This window comes from Abramis brama, assembly GCF_963993115.1.
Source record: "Abramis brama genome assembly, chromosome: 14".
In the NCBI taxonomy this organism is placed as follows: Eukaryota; Metazoa; Chordata; class Actinopteri; order Cypriniformes; family Leuciscidae; genus Abramis; species Abramis brama.
Genome location: NC_139976.1, coordinates 35092506 through 35111034, shown reverse-complemented (window position 1 = coordinate 35111034; position 18529 = coordinate 35092506). Strand labels below are relative to the sequence as shown.

Genomic DNA, 18529 nt, shown 5'->3' with positions numbered 1-18529 from the left:
CTCGTTTCTTTGGTCCTTATGTGGTGAAACAGAAAATGAGTGAAACTGATTACATGCTTTACACACCTGATAGGAAACGTCAAACCCGTGTTTGTCACATAAACATGTTGAAAGCTTATCATGCCAGGGAGAGTTCTGCGGTCAAAGCTTCAGAGAAGACTGCAGGGCCCGCTGTCTCTTCTGTCGCAGTCGCTGTGGAACTGTTACCACCTTCTGGTACTTCGGGGGCTGACGAAGATGGTGTCGTGCTTCGCAATCCTCCTCAGCAGAGCGCAAGGTTACCCAACTCAGAGATTTTAAATGATCTACACTCTTATCTTAATCATTTAACTATGGACCAGGAAACTGACATTGTTAATGTAATATCTGATTTTCACTGTCTGTTTAGTGATGTTCCTAAACAAACAAATGTTTTGCAGCATGATATTGCTATAAATGGTGCTCGTCCTATTAAGCAGCATGCTTACCGTGTAAATGCAGTTAAAAGAGATATTATGCGTCAGGAAGTAAGTTATTTACTGGAGAATGATCTGGCCAAGCCTAGTTGTAGTCCCTGGAGCTCTCCGTGTCTTCTCGTTCCTAAACCTGATGGCACGTTTAGATTTTGCACCGATTTTCGTAAGGTGAATGCCGTAACAGTCCCAGACAGTTATCCTTTGCCGCGAATGGAGGACTGTGTCGATAATGTTGGCTCGGCACGTTTTGTTAGTAAGCTGGATATGCTTAAAGGGTACTGGCAAGTACCACTGACTCCACAAGCATCAGAAATTTCAGCATTTGTAACTCCAGATACTTTCCTTCAGTACACATCGATGGCCTTCGGTCTCAGAAACGCTCCAGCCACTTTTCAACGTCTTGTAAATATTGTTCTGGCTGATGTACCGAATTGCAGTGCATATCTTGATGATCTGGTTATTTATTCAGTGGATTGGGAGGAACATGTGTGTGTGTTGAGAACAGTTTTTGAACGGCTTCGTAAAGCTAATTTAACCCTCAACTTAGCAAAATGTGAGTTTGGTCGGGGGACGGTCACTTATCTCGGTAAAGAGGTTGGACAGGGCCAAGTGCGACCAGTGGAGGCTAAAGTCATGGCTATTGCGGAATTTCCAGCTCCTACCACTCGACGAGAGTTACGAAGGTTCTTGGGTATGGCTGGCTATTATCGCAGTTTCTGCAAAAATTTCTCAACAGTTGTTAATCCTCTCACTGCGTTGCTCAGCCCGTCTAAACCTTTTGAGTGGTCTGTGGAGTGTCAGTATGCTTTTGACTGTGTGAAGACTCTTTTATGTAATGCACCTGTTCTTGTTGCCCCTGACTGTACACACACGTTTAAGCTTGAAGTCGATGCAAGTGCCGTTGGTGCTGGAGCTGTTCTTCTTCAAGAAGATAGAAATGGTATAGATCATCCTGTTAGTTATTATTCTCGTAAGTTTAATAAGCATCAGCTTAATTATTCTACGATTGAGAAAGAAGCACTAGCTCTCTTGCTTGCGCTACAGCACTTTGAAGTTTATCTAGGTTCTAGCAATCTTCCCGTCATAGTGTTCACAGACCACAATCCTCTTGTGTTTTTATCTCGAATGTACAATCAAAATCAGCGTTTAATGCGCTGGGCGCTAGTGCTCCAAAATTATAATTTAGAGATAAAACATAAAAAGGGTGTTGAAAATGTTTTGGCGGATGCTCTTTCGAGAGTGTAAAATGTTCTTTGTTTAATTACTTCATTTTTATTTTATTTATTTTTTTACAAACAGGTTTGTTCTTAAGGGTGGGAGTGTTACGTCCCTGAGTGGTTGTGCGTGCCTGTGTGTGTGTCTCTTTCTTTCTCTCTCTCTGTCGCGCTCTTAGGTTTGCTCCACCTCCTGTTTGCTGGAGGGCTATCGTTTGCTATCAGTGGCGTGACGTCACCTCCACCGCAGCCAATCGAGTTCCTCGGCAGCAGTTAAAAGGACGCTGAGAGAGAGCATGGACGCAACTTGTTTTCTGCCGTTTGGTTTTGTTGTTGCCTTGTATTTTCCCTTTTCGTTCAGGTTTGATTTTTGTTTGGCGTGTTACGGAAAGAGTATAGAGTTAAGAGGACAGTTTATACGTCACGTGACCTACATTACAAACACATAGGTAACTCGATCTGTATAGAACATCAGGTAAGGAAGTGAACGCCGACCTCTGTATGTTTTGTTTGTGAGACAGAGTAAGGAAGTTAGGGCGTGTGACGCCGAAGAGTTGTTGTCTTTTCTTTTCTTTTGTTTATTAGTTAGGTAAGAGGTTTAACTACGAGTTAGAATGAGTTTTGTTTTGTTACTTTCATTTCTTTGGCTTCACTACTAGCGTCCTCTCATTACTCTTGGTTTATTTATCTTTCTAGTATCTTTTTGATTTATAAGCCGCTTGTTGTTTGTTTCATTGTTTATATTAGTTCAATATTATTACTATTATTATTATCTTTTACTTTTGTATAGTTATCTCACTTATTATGTATAATAAATTATCTTTTTCCGCTTTATTTTGTTGCCATGTTGTCTTTTGCCACTTTAACCACACCAAATAGTGTCACGACTTCAATGTTTCCTCTTTTGACCTTGCAAATCATAAGAGTTTGTAACAATAGCAATACATCCTAATTAAGCAGTAATTTGCTCAAAATTTGTGTCTAATTATCTAACTTATATATCAGCATTTTATCACACTCAAGATATTTGAACTGTTTTAATCGAATAGCAAATCATTAAACTACATGTAGTGCAGATTTATTTAGTAGATATTTTGACAGGGACAATACACACTGATGAACATTTATGTGAAATGTGTCAATACTTTTCAACTGCTGTCCCTGGGCAAGGTCACAGTAGGCCTAGTTCATACATTTATAATACAAAAAAAGGGGTAACTATACACAACATGTGTATTTATCAAGAAAAAAGCCAACTGAGCATCCCGTTTGAGCCCTAGAGCAGACCGGAGATCTCTCCATTTGTTGAAAGCCTTCCCTATGTTTACTCTCGTCTTATTCCGACGCCTGTCTGAGTCCAATTTGGCCCTTTTGGTTGCACTAGACAAAAGTTTTCTTTTTTTTATCTTACGTGGAGTTTGCGCTGGTGTTTGAAATGAACTACAAGCAGGTCTCTTACAATCTATCTTCTACGGAGAATGCCGGCGAATACACAAACCTGCCAGACATAGCTATGTGAGCGTGCCGTGAACGCGCATGACGTCACGCCCAGTCTAAAATTCCGGCCCGAATCCCTCTTATTTATTTTACTTTACAGGATTATAGAGACAATCTCAGTGATCAGAGAAGGGCTCATTCAGCCCATCAGGCAATTGTTTAAGCATGTATGGGTTAGAAAACGGGTATTTTTAACATGAAAAGTTACTTAATGCACCTTTAAGGCCTCTCTGTAAGCAATCGAGCTCTCTTTCCATGAAATGCGAAATACCTCTAGTTTTGTTTTCTTCCAGTTGCGCTCCATTTTTCTGGCTGCTCTCTTAAGGGCCCGAGTGTGCTCGTTGTACCACGGCGTTGGACTATTTTCTTTAATCTTCTTTAAGCGCAACGGAGCAACTGTGTCTAAAGTGCTGAAAAAGAGAGAGTTAAAAGTTTCTGTTGCAGTATCGAGTTCTTCTAAGCTATCTGGGATGCTGAGATGATGAAACTGATCAGGAAGATTATTGATAAAGCAATCTTTAGTAGCAGAAGTGATAGGTCTCACATATTTGTAACACGGAGTCGGCTTTGCAGCCTTGGCTAAATGAAGTTTACACGAGACTAGATAATGATCTGAGATGTCATCGCTCTGCTGCAGAATTTCAACGGCATCAAAATCTATTCCGTGTGATAATATTAGATCTATCTAGTGTATGATTACGACAATGAGTAGATCCTGACACGTGTTGTCTAACTCCAATTGAGTTTACAATGTCTTTAAATGCCAATCCCAATGCATCTTTTTCATTATCGATGTGTATATTAAAATCACCAACAATTAGTACTTTATCTGCAGTCAATATTAATTCTGATAGAAAGTCCGCAAATTCTTTGATAAAATCTTTATGGTGCCGTGTATACAGTAGCCAGCACAAATCTCAAACGTGATTTATCATTTATACTATATATTTTTACATTAAGTACTAACACTTCAAAAGAATTATATTTAAAACTTGATTTCTTAGTGGTTTTGAAAATATTACTATAGATTACAGCAACACCTCCCCCTTTGCCTTTCAGACGAGGTTCATGTTTATAACAGTAATCTTGCGGGGTGGACTCATTTAAAGTAATGTAATCGTTTGGTTTTAGCCAGGTTTCTGTCAAACACAGCACATCTAGGTTATTATCTGAAATCATATCATTAACAATGAGTGCTTTTGAAGTAAGCGATCGAATATTCAGCAACCCAAGCTTTAGCATTTGCTCATCTGTATTATAGCTGTTTTTTATTTGTTGAACATCAATTAAATTTTTAATCTTAGATGGGTTTAAACGTTTTTTGGATTTCCAAATTCGGGGAACAGACACAGTCTCTATATGATGATAGCTAGGTGAAAGAGGCTCTGTGTGATGGGATTTATCTGACCTTGGTGACGATAGGCCGCTAGCAGACGGTCGGTTTAGCCAGTCTGTCTGCTTCCTGACCTGAGCCCCTCCATCAAATGAGGTGCATGATGCTGTCTGCAGCAGTACTGCTGGAGAAGTTGGGTAAAACAACATTGTGTTTTTTGTGTTTGCAGCCTCAGATGATCTTCCCAGTGCTCAGGTGTGTGGAAGAACCATATTTAGCAGCAGCAGGATAGTAGGAGGTCAGAACGCTTCAGCTGGACGCTGGCCGTGGCAGGCTAGCCTTCTTCTGGACGGCAGACACTTCTGTGGAGGTTCTCTCATTAACAAACAGTGGGTGCTGACTGCTGCCCACTGTGTTGATAGGTAAACTCATTCAACTAAATACTTCTGCTTTCGTAGATGCTTTGAGAAGATTACATTTTGACTGAGGAATTTATTTAACCTTATTAAAGCCTAATGTATCATATTTGATATGCAAATTTCTAAGGCCAACATGATCAAAACTTTGCTGAAAAAATGCCTTTTTGTTTTGTTTTTATTTTAGTATACATCTTCAATAAATAAAGGCCTTTTAGTATAACTGTAAAAATGTCCCCTTTTAGCTTGTGGTCCATGAAATCTTTGCTGTTTTTAGACAGTATAAATGTAAGAATAAAGAATGAAGTATTGTTAGTAATATTTCAAGATGAACATTTACTGGACTGAAGCTGCTTAGATTTACCTAATTATCCGTATTTAATTTTTTTTTTATTTTTTTTTTTATCTTGTTCAAATGTAAGTATCAAATATGATCCATCAGCTATTTGTTCACCTCTCAATCATTACATTGCATTTCATAATATATTTTAGAACTACAGAGCTCTGATCATAAAACTAAGCATTTAAATGTTATCTTAGTAAGACATATTACTGGCAGATATAGAGTGACAACTGATATTTTATTACATTTTATGCAAGTAGTCTGTTCAAAGAGAGAGATTTTTTATAATATTTTGTCTAATGTCTCAATAAACGCTAAAAACAAATTTTAAATAAAAAAGATTTTTCTGACTTATTTTTAATATGTTAGGCTTTACAGGTTTAAAACTCTTCTTGACTACTTTGTTTTTTTTTTCTTTATTTTTCTATATTTCAGTTATTACATCTATTATTCAACTGTGGTTTTGGGGCGACAGACCCAGGAAGGCTTCAACCCGAACGAAGTTTTCAGAGATGTGATGGCAGTTGTCAAACATCCCAGTTACAACTATCTTACGAAAGACAATGATATCGCTCTGCTCAAACTGAGCTCTCCCGTCACCTTCACTGACTACATCAGACCCGTGTGTCTAGCAGCTGATCACAGTGTGTTTAACAACGGCACAGACAGCTGGATCACTGGATGGGGAGACATTAGTGAAGGAGGTGAGAATTCATTCCTGTTTAACTTAGTTACATTAAACTCAACATGAAATGCCTTTCACAATCCCATTCAAAACAGGTTAATTTGTGCCTATGTAGAGTAAATAACTTCTCATGTCTTTCCTACAGTGTCCCTCCAATCCCCTAAAGTTCTTCAGGAAGTGGAGATTCCTATAATTGGTAACAGACAGTGCAACTGTCTCTATGGAGTTGGAAGTATAACAGACAACATGATCTGTTCTGGTCGACTGGAAGGAGGCAAGGACTCATGTCAGGTACACAAACCCTGTTCAACTTGTGTTTACAAGGTAAACAATAACGCTGTAAAAAAAACCTCTTAGGAGGCAAACTACACAATAATTTTAAGGAAAGGATCTACCGACCAGATTTGCAATCGACCCCAGTGCTATAACTCAAACATATAAACTTCATAACACATATATGCCAAAAAATACAGTTTTTAAAGTTTATATGAAAAGACACACAAAAATATTTGCATTGACAAAACCCTATATCTATCTATATATACACACACACATATATATATATATATATATATATATATATATATATATATATGTATGTATATATATATATATATATATATATATATATATATATATATATATATATATATATGTATATACACTCACCTAAAGGATTATTAGGAACACCATAATAATACTGTGTTTGACCCCCTTTCGCCTTCAGAACTGCCTTAATTCTACGTGGCATTGATTCAACAAGGTGCTGAAAGCATTCTTTAGAAATGTTGGCCCATATTGATAGGATAGCATCTTGCAGTTGATGGAGATTTGTGGGATGCACATCCAGGGCACGAAGCTCCCATTCCACCACATCCCAAAGATGCTCTATTGGGTTGAGATCTGGTGACTGTGGGGGCCATTTTAGTACAGTGAACTCATTGTCATGTTCAAGAAACCAATTTGAAATGATTCGAGCTTTGTGACATGGTGCATTATCCTGCTGGAAGTAGCCATCAGAGGATGGGTACATGGTGGTCATAAAGGGATGGACATGGTCAGGAACAATGCTCAGGTAGGCCGTGGCATTTAAACGATGCCCAATTGGCACTAAGGGGCCTAAAGTGTGCCAAGAAAACATCCCCCACACCATTACACCACCACCACCAGCCTGCACAGTGGTAACAAGGCATGATGGATCCATGTTCTCATTCTGTTTACGCCAAATTCTGACTCTACCATCTGAATGTCTCAACAGAAATCGAGACTCATCAGACCAGGCAACATTTTTCCAGTCTTCAACTGTCCAATTTTGGTGAGCTCGTGCAAATTGTAGCCTCTTTTTCCTATTTGTAGTGGAGATGAGTGGTACCCGGTGGGGTCTTCTGCTGTTGTAGCCCATCCGCCTCAAGGTTGTGCGTGTTGTGGCTTCACAAATGCTTTGCTGCATACCCCGGTTGTAACGAGTGGTTATTTCAGTCAAAGTTGCTCTTCTATCAGCTTGAATCAGTCGGCCCATTCTCCTCTGACCTCTAGCATCAACAAGGCATTTTCGCCCACAGGACTGCCGCATACTGGATGTTTTTCCCTTTTCACACCATTCTTTGTAAACCCTAGAAATGGTTGTGCGTGAAAATCCCAGTAACTGAGTAGATTGTGAAATACTCAGACCGGCCCGTCTGGCACCAACAACCATGCCACGCTCAAAATTGCTTAAATCACCTTTCTTTCCCATTCTGACATTCAGTTTGGAGTTCAGGAGATTGTCTTGACCAGGACCACACCCCTAAATGCATTGAAGCAACTGCCATGTGATTGGTTGATTAGATAATTGCATTAATGAGAAATTGAACAGGTGTTCCTAATAATCCTTTAGGTGAGTGTGTATATATATATATTAGGGGTGGAGCCGAACCCGAATACGGTATTCGGAAAGGCACAAATAGTGTGTTTTTTACGAATACTTATTTCGAACAAATACTTTAAAAATATTTGTATTCGGGAACAAGAAAAACTTTATATCAAAAAGCTGCGTTTCCTCATGAGACATGGCGACCGGCGGTGCTGCTGATGTGGTGGCTGTCCACTTGTTGATAAGATAGGAGGAAAGAGCCACATATGGAAATATTTCGCTCACATAGCGCGTTTTTTGCGCGTGCAGATTTCAAATGTAGGCGCGCGGCAAGCGAGCAGAGCGCTCGTTTTTCCAGGCGCGCCTATGTTCACGGTTGCATAGCAACGACAAACGCCACGAGAGAACAAGCGCTTGTGGAAAGGAGAAAGCGGTGCGAACTGCGCTCTCCGTGATGACGAGGAAGTATCAGCAAAGAATTAATTGATTTCTAGCCCTTGCATTAGCTTTAGATATATTTATGGAGATGAGAAATGAAATAAAAAGCCGTCATTATGTCATTAATATCAGTCCGTCAGAAAAGCAGTTCTAGGCTTATTATTGGCTGGATAACTCTTAGCAGGTTTAAAAAGCCATTTTAAAATTAAATATGAATGCAGTTTTGAAAAAAATATTTTACACATGCATATCTATATTTATTATAATAGATATAATTAAAGAATACTTACACTATAATGTAAATTAGAAGTGTAACGCAAAAAAACTGGATTTTTACACCTATTTTGAATTTTACTCGAATACAAATACAAATACAAATACTTTTCCCCCCTCAACAAATACAAATACAGATACAAATACCGGCTGCTTTGCACACCCCTAATATATATATATATATATATATATATATATATATATATATATATATATTTCTAGAGTGTTTGGCATGGTAATGGGTATGACAAAGTTGATATATTTGGTCTTGGCAGAATAGGTCTGCTACGCTGCTGCTGCAGAGCAAGCACAGGACTTGCTACGGTCAATACATATACAACACACTGCTGTAAGCATGTAATACATGCTTCTGCTGTACAATATAGCGTACATGAATCACCCCCCAACAGAGCAGGTGACATGATATTTGACAATACAATACAAGCCGAGTATACTGTACATCAGAAAATCCCCCACCCCCAGCAGATCTACCGCCAAAAACATTTTCTGCTGCTTCTCCAAAGAGCCATAGGAACGTGTGAATGCTATATATATGTGTCTGGCTCTTTAGTTTTCAGTATGAGAAATGGGGCGTATGCTTGGTCTTGGCAGACTATATCTGCCTACGCAGTATTCCCCCAAGCAGATCTAGCCGTTAAATGTGGGCTGCCATGAGGTGTATATAAGGCGCGTGAAGCATCTCGCAGTGTAGCCCTATGTGTACTAGTGTACCCTTTTTTTTTTCAAGTGGTGTCCCTTGGGACTTCTACAGTTCTACATTATGTGCCTACATACCAGTGTATGTGTGCCACTAAACTAAGTAGTCTGGGCCGTAAGGCTTGGCTCTAGTGGCCTATTAGACTATGTGTACCTGGGCCTGCTTTGCCGAATGGCTTAATTCTATTGACCTGTGACTACAGTATGTGTGCCTGAGCAGAAAGCTCAAACATATCCAATTAGAATGCGTATTATGTGTGGCTTTAACAAATGGTAACACGTTGCAGGCTAATAGAGATGAGAAAAGAAACCCTCCACAACCACCTGAGCAAATAGTATGATGATTTAACATCATTTGATAATCGTCATTGTCAAATTTGTAGGTAACAAAATTACCTACAAATCGTAATTGTTACCCTATTTGTAAATGTGGAGTCATTTGGACAACGGGAGTATGGCTACGAGTATTCAGCTGACCGAGCCCGAACATGCACGCAAAATTAAACATCAGCCTTGAAAAGTGTCCACTATGCTTAGACACAGTAACCTAACGTAAAAGGCGCAATGCTGCTGTATCTTAATACGTATCTCTGCTGCTGTATGCTATTATTTTACTCCTGCATCAAATGCAAGATTGTAAAACACCTTCTTAAACTAATAAGGCATGGTTTGTTGTTTCGTGGATTAAGCAAAGGTTAATATTTAAACGTGAATGCCCATCCCGGTTCTGGAACCCAGAGTTCCCGAAATTTAGTGAAGGTGCTTAATCCAGATGCTGTATAGCAGTGTCCACCAATAGAATAGAAATGTACCACGACATTAGATTTACGAGTCATTATTTTACGATATTTGGAAAGAAGAGCTGATATTCTATTATATCTATTGTCTGAGTTACATTGCTAATGCATTACTACTTGGCATTTCATATCTGTCCCATGCAATGGTTATGTCAACAACATAATTTGAGAGTGAATCCCACATTACTCCTGAACTTCGCAGCCTGCACCCGACTGTCTGTCCTCACCACAGCATGAGCACTTATTCAATGAATGACATATATAGTCGCTAGAGTGTGCAAACTGCTCACTCATCTTAGCCCATGCAATCTCAGAAAGTGCCGTTACATAAATAAGCTGTGCAAACTGCAATGAGTCTCCTATTTACACTCCTGTTGTTAAGCAAATACGTCTGCGTTGAGTAGTGAGTTATTCTGACTGATAATAAACACCTCTGATGGCCACCACACATGATCAACATCATGTCCGTGATCGAAACGCCCACCTCTGCAAACGTGCCGCAAACAGAATCCTGATGTTCTCCAGCGCGCGCACACACATACCCGGTGGAGAGTTTGGCAAATGATACAGCATCGCTGTGGTGCTCTTGCTTTTCATTTGAGAAATACATGAATCTGCCTTGCACAGGTAGTTGAAATGAAAATTATCATTCTACGTGTGAGCAGTGAGTTTAATACGAAAGGTATCCGACATTAGCATTCGTCACTGTTCGTCCTGTAGTTATGAAATAGTTTATGCCCAAATATAATTCTGCTGAAAATGCAGCTGCTCGCGTACTTCGTATGTAAATAAGGTGAATACATTGTATTTTAAAAATGGTAATGTTTACATCTCATGATCGACTCATTAGCCGACACATGGACTCAATTTAGCAAACACATACAGTGTCTACTTAACCACAACATCTGCTACTGCTGTTGATATTCGTTAACATTGCAATCTGATTGTTATAAATGTTGCTGCTGTAAAAATACTAGGAATTGCTGTGGGTCTGTTATATATGTGATACAAATAAAGCCTTTCACTTTATAGAGTTCAGAAAAGCTTTTCTCTGTATTCTTACATTGCCTGCTTGCTGCAGCATAAATGCAAAATGCACATTCTCTAGCTGCTAATGCTAGTGATTCACTCTAGCATTAATTCAGGACTGCTGACATGACACATGATTTAGACCTTGTGAATGGTTAGTTCATAAGGAATTGATTAAGCAGACTACACAAAACACAGTGATATAACGTAAAAACCCACGCACTAATCTTAGATGTTGAATTTTAGAGGATTTCCGAAAGCGCGCTGCACTGCTAGGGCAAATACTAAGTATTTGAAGGTTGAGCAGCGAGCTCATTGGCCACTGATACGGCAGGAACCAATCAGCTGTGCCCTATAGAAAATAATGTAGATTAATGTCTGTAGTTGCAGAGATGAGGATAAATTGAAGAAATGTCAGTGGAATGATGCTGTGTGATGAAAAAACAATCCAAATGAAATCCAAACACCATGTTGAATTTTTAGGCCTAGCTTCCACTGTCCTCAGTCTGCTACTTTTTGGCCAGTCAATGAAGAGAGGTAGTATATAAAGAGTCCTTTTGACTGCGCTGATCAAAAGCATGATGGGAAAGACTTGCTGACGACACAACTTAATGAACTTAATGCTCATTGGTTTAAACAACCATTATGTATTGTTCTCTTTTAAAATTTAGATTTTAAAACTCTGATATCATTTTATATGTTTATATCATGTTTATATGTGTATAAATTATGAGCGAATATTCCCAAACTTTCTGACAGTGTGATATCTATATGGGTTATGAGATGTCATTTTAAATAATGTTAGCCTATCCAAAATTGTATGTATTTAAATGAAGTATTACCATCACATACCAACAATTCAGGAAATAATCTAATGATTATTAATGAAATAATCTAATGACTAATGATTGGTACAGCCCCTTTGGGCTGTACCATTACTCTAGTACGTTCAGAATGTGTTCTTTGCTATGGTTCTTTGATATCACTTCACTAGCTGTCAAAACGTACGTACCGGGTAGGCTACGGACGCAGGCGCTGGTGTGTAAGCGAAAAAACTGCTTGGCACATTCACATTTAAATTATATATTTCAAATCAGCAACAAAAACTGACATGAACTGCTGCATAGATGTTGTTTCTTAGATGATGCGCATGTGCAATCTTCAGGATTTCTATGGCAACCGGACATTGACCTTGACCTCTGAACTTGGTATCTCTTAGTAATAAGACCATCTCTGATTTTCATTGTTAAAATTGAGCAAAAACAGTCAAAATGGATTTATAGTGCCTAAAAATGTTCACTTAATTGTAGAAAATTAACTCTCTCTCTCTCTCTCTCTATATATATATATATATATATATATATAATTAATTAATTTTAACGGATTATAATTAATCATAAATATTTTAATTATTTTTAGAATTGACAGTAGAATTGACCCTTCGCTAAGCCACGCCTGAAAACCGCCACTGGCCAATCGTGGCTTAGCAACCGTAACTAGGCGCGGGAGGTCTGGCAAGCTTTCGAGCGAGAGGGAAACATGCCGAAGCGTTGCGCGTATGGATTGTGCAAATCTGATACCCGGTATCCTAAAAGTTTGGACGGGGTGGTGGATTTTGTTCCCTTCCCGAAACCTAAAACCCAAGGGGAGAAATGCCGGGCGTCATCTTCATTTATATAGCGCTTTTAACAATGTAGATTGTTCCAAAGCAGCTTTACATTGATAATAGGAAATTAAAAGTAAAGTGTTTTGGCTTTATAGCAGCTCTAGAATAAAGTTATTGTCCAGCTCGTGGATCAAGCAGTGTGATTAAAGGCAAGACGGAGGCTCACTGACATAACTTAACGTTACTTAAAAATATATTTCAGCATTTTGTTAATCGACGGCCAAACTAGTAACGTTACCCCAATCCGATCGCGACTCTCCCGGTGTTAGTTCTAGTAAAAGTAAAAGGTAACGTTAGTTAGTAAAAGGAGGGAACATCACGGGGCTTGCCGGAGATCTCCAAGGAAAAGGTTGGTAACGTTATGCAAAATTAATCAGTTCATAACAGTAGTCACTTATATGACCCACGACTTGTGAGCAGTAACGTTAGCCTGGCGTGCTAAAAATATAAGCGGGAGAATGTTATCATTGCAAAGTGGTCAGGCTAATGTCTTGTGTTTATTCCACAATACTTATGGATAAGCTGTTTGATTTATAAATATTAGAATATTTTCACATTTCACTTACCCTGCTGTGCATGAACAGCTGTTCCTCAATTTGTGTGTTTCCCATTTGAATGATCAGCGTATGAGGCGGCGGCTGCTTGCGCTGGGACCTAACGTTATAGGCTTTAGCTTCAATTTTGATTAAATTATCCTCTAATCGTTTGCATATTATGTCGTGGATATAGCCCTCGAATGCATACTGCAGTCTTGCTCTCTCATATTTTCACCTGTTCGACAAAAATGACTAATTATCTCCTTAGGAATGTCTGAAACCAGTGCATACATACTGTAATAGACGTGCCAGGCGCAAAAGCTTGACAGGCGTAACAACAGTAACTAAGGAGGGCGGGGCTTAGCGAAGGGTCAATTAATAGTACAATTATTTAATCAGTTCATCCAATGAACAGAAAGCATAATCAATTATTAATTCTAGGAAATATATTATCTTCCTGGCCAAGAAAGAATAACCATTTCCAACTAAAGTAAATAAAGTACTAGCAGGGTAATAGCATAGGTATCGCTAGATCAAGATGTTTAAGTGACTTCGATATGTGGCAAACACAGAGACAATAAAGTGTCGATATAATGGTTTAATTAACGAAACAGCGGTAGGCTACACACACAACTAAACTAAGCAAAGATTGTATACAGAATCAAGAAAGTGAAGAATAGTGAAGAAAGAGAGAGAGAAGAGAAGAGAATGGCAAGATTACAATCATTTAACCACAACCTACGAGAAACATCAGAGAATCAGGGTCACCTTAAAGGGGCTCAATAACTTAGAAACGCATCTAAAGGCTGCGAATGGGTACTTGCATTGACTTCGGTTACTGAACAAGTCCAGATGCAGGAGATTCTTGAGATTCTTGATGATTTCGCCTGGAGTGCGCTAAGCATTCGTTTGGGTTCTTGGTGTGGTCCACGTTGAATCCAAGGAATTTAACTTGAAGATGAAGTTGCCGGAAGAAGACAGGAGAATGTAGGCTTGAAGAGACTGAGGCAAGATCTGAACTAATCAGACACTCTTAAAGGTCATATCAGTTCACACCCATTTGTTGAGGTGACCAATCAAAGATGACCGGGAGAAAGTCTTTGTTCCATCTTATATCCATTTGCATGTTCATGGTGGCATGGAGAATTTGTGCAGTCTTTAAAAGTATGGTAAAAATATCATGATGCAATTTATCATAACATATTGTACACCATTGATTATAAAATCAAAAGAGGATTATTTTGATACTAAGAAAGAGGAGATTTGAAGACATTAAAGCAGTGATACATCATCTTTGGATATCAACATTTGAAGTTACTCTAACATAACTAAAGAATCATTGTGTTGTCTTTTAAGGAATTTAACTTTTAGAGTTTTTGTGTCATTTGGTGATGTCACTTCCTATAAAGTCACTTCCTGTTTGTCCTTCATGATACTGCATGGAAACAATGAGACAGACATGGTGTGCTCTCAGGGTTCAATCCATTTGCATCCACCTTAAAGCATCATAGAGGCAATGCCTTAAGTTTATTTATGTGATATTAGACATGTTAAAGATCATATATTAGTAGAGATTTTGTTGAAAAGATGATGTTTGATAAGATTGTTAAAAACGATGTTTGCCATTGTGTACAGGTTCACAGCAATGCTAATAGCCTGTATAACTGCTGCTACATTGAGAATAGCATTGGAAGCACAAGTGCTGGAAGATGCTGAACTTGCGATGCATGCTGCAGTTGAAAGAGGAGGATCTGAATCAGAGAAAGTTAAAATTGAACGTATCAGTGAATATGTCAATTCTCAAATCAACCTTCAGAGTCATTCTCCCTTTCCGCTCTTATCAGGCTTACCTGTCGCTCCTTCATTCAATGCTGACTCACATAACAGTTTCATAACATGGAGCCCGCCTGCAAAACATATTTCACGTATACAGTCTATCAACAACAAGCCGAAGTCTGAGAAAGCTGATAGTATGTGCTGTACTTACCTGCAGCAAACCTACCTGGTCTGTCTGTGGGTGCGATGAAGTCAGAAGTCAGAAGGACAGGATCCATCATGAACGCACATGCTAAGTCATATGTTCCTCGATACATCCCTCTCGCTGGCACGCCATCTCATGCAGAGCCTTTGGCACAGTATTTAGCAAGACGAGACCTTGTTAATTCAGGACTGTACCAATTCGATGATAAGCCAGAGAATTACCGGTCATGGTATTCCTCATTTACCAGTGCAGCTCGTGAAGTTCACCTCACAGCAACTCAAGAATTAGACCTCATGACTAAATGGCTGGGAAAGGAATCTGGCGAACAAGTGAAGCGCATCCGCTCTGTGCATGTCAGCAATCCCAATCTTGCTTTATATAAAGCATGGGACAGACTATGTGAGTGCTATGCTGCGCCAGAAGTCATTGAAAAGTCACTGTTTCAGCGGTTGGACAGTTTTCCTAGGATTTCTGCTAAAGATCACACCAAATTACGTGAACTCAGAGACTTGTTAATGGAAATCCAAGGTGCTAAAGAAGATGGTTATCTAACAGGTCTGTTATACCTCGACACTTCACGTGGAATTGGACCTAATGTAGAGAAACTTCCATATGGGCTTCAGGACAAGTGGGTGACTTCTGGGTCATGGTATAAGGAAAACAATCATGGCGACTTTCCTCCCTTTGAGTATTTCTGTAACTTTTTGTGCTCTGAGCTGAGGCAAAGAAGCGAAACGACCCTAGCTTTATGTATCAAAGCAGTGCTACAACACCCACAAAACCAGATAGATCCATTGTGAAGAGTTTCCATACCAACAAACCCATCTCAGTGCACAAAACAGATGTGTGTGTAGTCAATGATGACCCTAACAAAATCTATCCATTGCATAATAAACCACACCCTCTGAAAAAATGCCGAACATTCAGAAACAAACTCCTCGACGATAGAAAGGCCTTCCTCAAGGAGAAAGGAATATGTTTCAAATGCTGTTCTTCAATCTTTCATCTCGCTAATGAATGCAAGTCTTCTGTGAAGTGCGCTGAATGCGGCAGTATATATCATGATGTGGCCATGCACCCTGGTCAAGCAGTCAAGGCTCCTTCACCGTCACAAGAGGACGGCGGGGAGGGAGAAGATCATTTTAACACGGTCAGTGTCAGTACAAGCTGTACAGAAGTTTGCGGTCCAGGTCAGTGGAGCCGCTCATGTTCAAAAATCTGCCTCGTAAAGATATACCCCAAGGGTTTCAAGGATATGGCCATAAAAGCCTATGTAATTCTGGACGACCAGAGCAATCGGTCATTAGCCAGACCAGAGTTCTTCGAGCTTTTTGACGTGGAAAGCAAGCCATTTTCATATCATCTCAGAACTTGCTCTGGTACCCAAGAAACATCTGGCAAGAAAGCAGAAGGATTTCAGATTGAGTCACTGGATGGAAAAGTTCTCATCTCTCTTCCACCACTAATTGAGTGTCATGAGATCATTAATAACCGGTCTGAAATTCCAACGCCGTGTGCAGTTCTACACCAGTCTCATCTCTGACACATTGCTAAGCATATCCCAGAACTGGAACCAGAGGCAGAAATACTGCTGCTACTCGGAAAGAGATGTCATCAGGGCACACAAGGTCAGGCAGCAGGTCAATGGACCAAACAACGCCCCCTTTGCCCAACGACTGGACCTGGGCTGGGTAGTAATAGGAGAAGTGTGCCTGGGTAATGTACATAAGCCAACAGTCAACACATTCAAGACCAATGTGCTAGAAAATGGTCGCCATTCAATCTTTCAACCCTGCACAAGCTTCATGCAGGTTAAGGAGATGCAGCCAAGCTGTAACATGTCTGCCAGAGTAACTGAGAAGACGTTGGGACAGACAGTGTTCAACAGAACTGAGCATGATAATAAACCTGCTCCATCAGTGGAAGACACAGCTTTCCTGAAAATAATGGACACAAACGTCTACAGAAATGATGCTAACAGCTGGGTAGCTCCTCTGCCGTTCAGAGAACCACGCCAGCCTTTGCCAAACAACAAAAGGCAAGTAGTGAACCGATTCACATCCCTGCAACGTACCCTGAAGAGGAAACCTGAGATGCAGCAACAGTATGTGGCATTTATGGAAAAGATCTTCACTAACGGACATGCTGAGGTAGCACCGCCACTGAGAGAAGAGGAGGAATGTTGGTATCTTCCAACATTTGGGGTCTACCATCCAAAAAAAACCATCAGGGTCATCAGATCAGGGTGGTCTTTGATTCCAGTGCTCAATACTCAGGTGTTTCTCTCAACGACGTGCTCCTCACAGGCCCCGACCTTAATAACTTCCTTGTGGGTGTTCTGCTACGCTTTCGGAAAGAGAAGGTTGCAATCCTAGCGGACATTCAACAGATGTTCCACTGTTTCTTGGTGCGTGAAGACCATCGCAACTTCCGTTTTCTATGGCATAAGGATAATGATGTCAACAAGGAAATTGTTGATTATCGAATGAAGGTCCACGTCTTTGGCAATGGGCCATCTCCTTCTGTGGCAATTTATAGACTGCGAAGAGCTATCAGAGAAGGCACACAGGAGTATGGTGCTGACACTGTCAGGTTTGTGGAAAGACATTTCTATGTTGATGATGGCTTGATATCTATACCATCTGAAGCTGAAGCAATCAATTTGCTTCAACGAACACAGGCCTCACTAGCTGAGTCAAACGTCCGTTTACACAAGTTTGCTTCGAACACTCAGACAGTCATGGACGCTTTCCCTCCCGAAGATTCTGTTCCAGTAATCAAGGACCTAGATCTGAGTGGAGAAACTTCACCCACACAACAGAGCTTAGGTCTGCTGTGGGAGATTATGAATGACACCTTCACTTACTCTGCATCGACCATTAACAAACCATTCACCCGCCGTGGAGTCCTCTCCACTGTCAACAGTATTTTCGATCCTCTGGGTTTACTGGCACCTGTCACGATCCAGGGAAGAGCCCTTCTCAGAGAACTTACCTCTGAACTGTCAGACTGGGATACATCTCTCCCAGAAGACAAGCTAAGCAGATGGGAAGCCTGGAGAGATTCACTCCAAGACTTAAAACAGCTTCAAGTTTGCCGTACATACACAACAACTTCACTCACTGAAGCAGTGCACACAGAATTGTGTGTATTCTCGGATGCATCGACCAAGGCCATAGGTGCTGTGGCGCTTCAGAAAGATGGGAAAGTTGAAGTAAGATTAGTTATGGGCAAGGCAAAGCTAGCACCTCTGTCCGAACCTACCATCCCAAGGCTGGAGCTGTGCGCTGCTGTCTT

At 40.1% G+C, this 18529-nt stretch overlaps 2 protein-coding genes across 2 annotated transcripts in view; both read left to right on the top strand.

The window, feature by feature from the left end:
- LOC311096687 (integrin alpha-X-like) overlaps nt 1–18529 on the top strand; it is a 569425-nt gene that overhangs the window by 6860 nt on the left and 544036 nt on the right. The gene's annotated exons all lie outside the window — the stretch shown is intronic.
- LOC311096684 (transmembrane protease serine 9-like) overlaps nt 1–18529 on the top strand; it is a 63268-nt gene that overhangs the window by 34492 nt on the left and 10247 nt on the right. Inside the window, exons 16-18 of the mRNA XM_084135989.1 lie at nt 4729–4921; nt 5694–5962; nt 6089–6234. Of these exons, the coding sequence (XP_083992115.1) occupies nt 4729–4921; nt 5694–5962; nt 6089–6234 (608 nt within the window). The remainder of the gene's footprint in view (nt 1–4728; nt 4922–5693; nt 5963–6088; nt 6235–18529) is intronic.